The following is a 5614-nucleotide window of genomic DNA, read 5'->3' as shown; positions in this document are numbered from 1 at the left end:
TCCAGCTGACTGCAGGGAGGGAAAATGGGGCCAAACAAAGCACTTTTGGGGTTTCAGCCTGCTCCTGGGGGTTCGGAGGTCGCTCGGGCAGCCTGGCGTTGCCGGATCCGCGGCGGAGCAGCCTTACCTTCCCTCGCTGTCTTTGCAGTAGGGGCAGGTACACGCTTCCCTCCGCACTTTCCGTCCTTGCTGGGGCTGCGGGTCCGGGCTGGTCTCTCCTTCCTCCACAGCCGCGTTCTCGTCTCCCAGCCCGTCTCCGCTCGTGCCGTGAAGACCCAGCTGAGCACTGTGGTCGCCTGGAAGAAAAAACACAGGAGGTTACTGCGGGCTCTCAGCCAGCAAAGCCCCGAGCAGCAGGAGGGAAGCGAGAGGGGCTTTCCCCGGCCTTTCCCCACGGCAGCCACAAAGCCAGGGGGGTCTCGGCTTGATTGAGCCGAAGGAAGTTACTAATTGCAGCCTTCTCCCTCGGTTTTCCACAGGCTCCTGTCTTTTCAAGCCCTGGCAATCCCACACCAAGCCTTCCCTAGAGCCCTGGGGCTCTCCCTGCCCTCCACAGCCCCCAGCAAAGCGAGGGTCCCCCCCAGCTCCCACACATCGCCCCACATTTTGGTCCATGCCCTCCGATTTGTGTCCAGAGGAGAAGCAAGAGCCGCATCTCTCGGGAAAAACAGCCCCTCCGACGTCACTCCAGCCACCTGCCAACTATTTCAGCTATTTCAGCTAACCTAGCGCAGAAAACAGAGCAAAAATGTAAACCGAGCTTGAATCGGTGTCAGCGATAAAGCAAGCGTCAAAACAACACGGAGGGAAACCCGGGCTTCTCCGAATCACACCTTGCTACCGACCTCATTGAGGTCCCTTTTCCCTCCTTGTCTTTTGGGCTGAAAGAGGCAGTTTTCCCTTTTCAAACATCTCTCCAGCTTAAACCTGATGAAAGCAACAATCCAGGAGCAAATTTACAGAGCAGATGCCAACCACCCCCCAAAAAAAAGGCAGCGATAAATAAAGCGGGCTGGAAGACCGTAGTCTTCAGCAGCATCCATCAGTGAAGATATTATCGGCACGCGCTCACTGGTTAATTACTGCGATTACAGAAAGGGATATATATATATGAAGTTGAAAAATCATCTGGTGCTGCTCGCGGAGCGCGGTCCCTCCCTCTCCCAAGGAGCAATTCCCAATTATAAAAGCCGTAGGAACCGCAGGGTAGTGCTGACGAGCTCCCAAATGCTGACAAACATAAACCATTCGTAACGGGGGGGTTGAGGGGTAGGAAGTTTTTAAGTCTATCAGTTTTCATTGCCATTTTATTGCTCTACGCTTATGCTGTCATCTAATTGCTTCTCCAATAATCCCGTCTACACTTCACAAGTGTTTTATTTCCCTTCAAGCTCCGCTGCTTGATTATTTTCATGCTGAAAAGCCGGAGCGGGCGCAGAGACGGCAGGCTGAGTAATCTCTTTTCAGCTGCAATTAACATATGCCAATAGGTCTAACGGCAGATTTAGAGCCAAGACGCTTCCGCCGGACGGGCAGCGGCATCCTTGGCTGGCTACGGGCTGCAATTTGAGCCCAAAATTCACGTTTTTCCTACCAACTTCCTCGCAAGCAGGCAACCAGGGTTGAGATCACTGCCTGAACGTGGTGGGGTTTGAACACGGGGCCGAGATAAAAAGGGACAAGCACACGCTTGTCCCCAACAGCAAATGACGCTGTACTCTGCCGCTCTTTCCGGAGATCCTCTCCCGCTGCTGGGAAATGAGGCGGTTGGGGTGAGTCTTCCCCAAAAACACCCATCTTGGGGCTTTCCTGGTGCTGTTTATCGGCAGCTGCCCGGCTGGCTCCAGCGCGGACGAGTTAACGGGAAGGACCGTGCCAGCCACCCCTGACAAAGGCTGATGGGGACACGGGGATGCGAGGGGTGTCCTGGAGCCCTGGGGGATGCTGGTCCATCACTCCATCTCCTCTTCCAGTACCTGGAAGCTGCTTCTTAAATAAGGAGCACAAATGTCACAAGGCTGCAGTTTCCACAGCTGGCGTTCCCAAAAAACAGTCCACGGTCCGGCTGCCGGCGTCCTCCAGAGCTGCATCACGACAGGGCTGCAGGAACGAAGGCCACCTCCCCGGCGTGGGGACCGAGATGCTGCCATCGGCAGTGGTCCCACAGGAGGCCAGCACAGCCTTTTGAGAAGCCCTGCTGGGACAAGTACCTTCAGCAAAGCGGTGAAATTTCCTTTAAAAACCTGGTTTTCCACGTAACAGCTTCTAGGCAGGAGGCAGCACACCAAGCATCCGCAGGAGAGGTGCTGGCACTGAAGAAAGATAAACTTCAGACTTACGCCGTCCCGAAATGTCCATTAGCCGCACGCTGGGCTCTCTTCCTGAGGGCGGGCGGGAGTTTCACAACCCGGAGACAGCGAGGGGGGGAATGACGAAGAGTTTCTGGCAGCGGGCAGCCTTCCCCAGGCCCCACAGCTTTGCTGTTACCAGCAGGTGTCAGTGGTGCCCTGGCAAAGCTCAGCGGAGGAGCCAGGGCAGGGGCCCACGCTCAGGAAAGGACAAAAGCCACCAGGAATAGATGCCCGGCTACTTGGGGCAGCGGCCAGTTGAGGGCCGCGATGCCTGACAGCTCTGCGGTGGCATTGCCAATGATCTGCGTGGCCGGTGGGGGATTTATGCACGCAGCCAGGCCACGCTCCATGTCCGGGCTTCCTTCAGCGAGAGGAACAGCTCCGATTTCACTCCTCCGAGCCACAGCGGCATCAAAAAGAGCTCCGCTCTCCCAGGTAGGAGCACGCAAACAGGGAGGCTTGAAATTAGGGCTGGCTGCTCTGTCCCCCAAGTCCACAGGGGTCCAGATTTCCTGGGAGAGGGCAGCGCTGGGCAAACCCTTTGCCATCGCGGTCCGAGACACCCAGAGCATCAAAGCAACAACCAGGAGAGAAGGGTTGCAATCAAGGAAACGAACCCTGACTCATCCGCTCGTCCCGGCTCTACTTACGTCACGCTGGGGCCGGTTTGTCCGCAGGGGGACGAGGCACACGCCGCCGTCTAAGCAGAAGCTGGGATGTCATCTGTGTTATGGATGTTGTCCGTGTTATGTGCTCACGTATCCGTGTCCCAGCATCACGTGTTAAAGGACGGTGCCGGCCCCGAAGACCATATAACCCTGCGGATGGTCCTCTCCAGTCCGCACCAGGGCAGGAGGAAACGCTCAGCTGAATCACAGCCAAAAGATGCTGCAAATAACACCCGTGACCGACACACTCGGACCAGTTCAGCCCCAGGACGGGGCTCCTGCATGGTGGTAGCATTTATAACCGCAACGGCGGTGGTTGTGTTTGCCCTCACACCGGGACACCAAGGTGGAGAGGAATATTGTGGGCCATCGAGTGACAGCAACCAGGCCAGCTCTGGCTGTTCAACAACGACGCCGGGCAGAAGGAAGGAAATTGTCTGTCCCCCGCAAAGGGGACACAATTTTGAGCCCCGCTCGGAAATCTTGACTGGGACCTCCCATACCTCATCAGCAACATTCCTGCGCTCCCCACAAAGTTTAGCAATTTTAGGACGAAACCTTTTCAGACCCCCCCCCAGCTCTTGCAACATATGTTTACAGCCTAAAACCAGCATGGAGGGAACCAGGGAGGGGTTTGTTGGGTTTTTTTAAGCTTGATAAGCCAACGACGACAGCTTGTGTTACAGCGACAGATTAGAGATTTCCCTGTCGCGTATGTGCCGTCTCCGGGGAGAGCTGTTGTAAAAAGGAAGGAGAAGACACACGCGCTCTCCCCAAAATACGCTTGGGAGGGGGAGAATCCAGCCCTTATGTCTTGGAATGGCTTCAATCTTCAAACATGCAAAAGCCTACGCAGCGTTTTATAGTCTGTTGGCATGTCATATGGAGGGGAAAAAAACCAAATCCTCCTTCTGGTAATCTATGGCTCGCATCTAATTAAGGTATAAATAAATTACGGCAAGAGAAGACAGATCTTGTACGTACACGCTTCATTCTTCACATATCAGGACGCGCCGAAGTCTCCAGAATATTGCAGTTTCAGGAGAAAGCTTGGCGGAGAGAAACCAGCTGGATAATTTACGTTTATTATCTCCACTAATATAGATTACTTCTAAGACCAAAGCTTTCATGAAGGCTGCCAAGCCCCTGGTCCATGCTCAAGTCATTGAAATCCTGAAAAAATATATTAATAGGAGACGAAGGAGGGGGTTTAATCCTTGGAAAACCCTGAGAGGGACTTGCCTGCGAAGACAGGGGCAGGAGCTGACCCTGCTTTGCTGCGCCTGGCTCCTGTACCCGACCTGTCTTTGCCCGAAGGAGCCCCTGCTCCATCAGCACGGGATGGGGGTACCGACCCCCGAGAAGAGGGGTAGTCGTTTGCCAGTCTCACGCTAAAAAAAGACCAAAGCACCCGAATCTTGGCTTGTGACTTCTCTCAAGACAAGGTGTTTCTTGTCCTCTAACTGCTAGTCGGAGGAAAAATGCTTCGGTTTAGTCGTTTTATTTAGCAAACTAAAACGAGGTGAGAAATGCCCTGTGGATAGAAGAGAGGAGCATTTTTAGATCCACCCCAGCTGACCTTAGGAAAGGGGAAACAGACTCGATGTTCAGTTTTAGGGAGGATCTGGGGGAAAAAAAAAAAAAAGAAAATGGTTTCTTGTGCAAACTCTGCAGCATTGGCAGCTGCAACTCTGCAGAGGCAGGAGAGGAAGAGGGGGGTAAGTCGTCACCACGCAAAGCAGGGCACGCGTGACAAACTGATGTCAGCTTCCAGACGCAATGAAAAGAGGCAAGAGGAAGTTTTAAAGCCAAAAAAAAGGGCAGCAAAACCCGGTGGCACGCAGCCCCGGGGCTCCCCGAACCTCTCGGCACATCTCCACTCACGGCGGACGACAGACGGCAGGCATGAGCCTGAAAAAAACCCCCCAGAACCAAACCTTTCTAGCTCACAACTCAAGTTCTCCCCGTTTCCTCCTCCTCTTTTTCTTTTTTTTTTTGGCAGAGTCTGAAAGCCCGGGGTGGCAGCGAGCAGCGTTGCCTCGCTGATGCTCACTGCTCTCCCCAAAACACACCACCGCGCTCTACTCCAGACAGATCAAAGACAATTAAGCTGTACTTGCTACACAAAGGAACAAAGTAGGTTTTGTAATGCAGTCCCCTTGATTTTTATCTCGTTTGATTTCCTCACTAATTTGCAAAATGAGTTAATCTGCAGTAGGAAGTCATTCATGTAAATTAGCCAAGCTCTCGCTTAATAATTCTTCGGAGTTATGGACAGCGGAGCGGGGAACACACAGTGCCTGGCTGCGTAAGATGGTGCAGTTTTGAAGTCAGACTGCAGCATGTTGAGTAATTGTGTTTTAATCTGGAGTTTAATGACTTGAAAAGCCACACGGCAAGTTCGGCGATATCCTTTAATTGTTGGAGGTTTCTGTGCGTCACAATAAATTACACTTCCTTTGGAGAAGAAATAAATAGGGATGGAGCTGTCGGGTCAAGAGAGAGGTGGGCTGTAAGGGGAGCCGGAGCTGCGCCCGCCCAGCCCCGTGACGTGCGGGGAGACGTGAAGGTGAGCTAGGAAGTCACCTCGTCCAA

The 5614-nt window shown here is 53.5% G+C and overlaps 1 protein-coding gene across 1 annotated transcript in view; it reads right to left on the bottom strand.

The window, feature by feature from the left end:
* Window positions 1-5614, bottom strand: part of SP1 (Sp1 transcription factor) — a gene marked incomplete at both ends in the record, with an annotated part of 12853 nt that overhangs the window by 527 nt on the left and 6712 nt on the right. The window contains 1 exon segment of the mRNA XM_009574944.1: window positions 128-296. Within this exon segment, the coding sequence (XP_009573239.1) occupies window positions 128-296 (169 nt within the window).

This window comes from Fulmarus glacialis, unplaced genomic scaffold (genome assembly GCF_000690835.1).
Source record: "Fulmarus glacialis isolate BGI_N327 unplaced genomic scaffold, ASM69083v1 scaffold19840, whole genome shotgun sequence".
Taxonomy (NCBI): domain Eukaryota; kingdom Metazoa; phylum Chordata; class Aves; order Procellariiformes; family Procellariidae; genus Fulmarus; species Fulmarus glacialis.
This window is presented reverse-complemented; position numbering and strand designations above follow the sequence as displayed.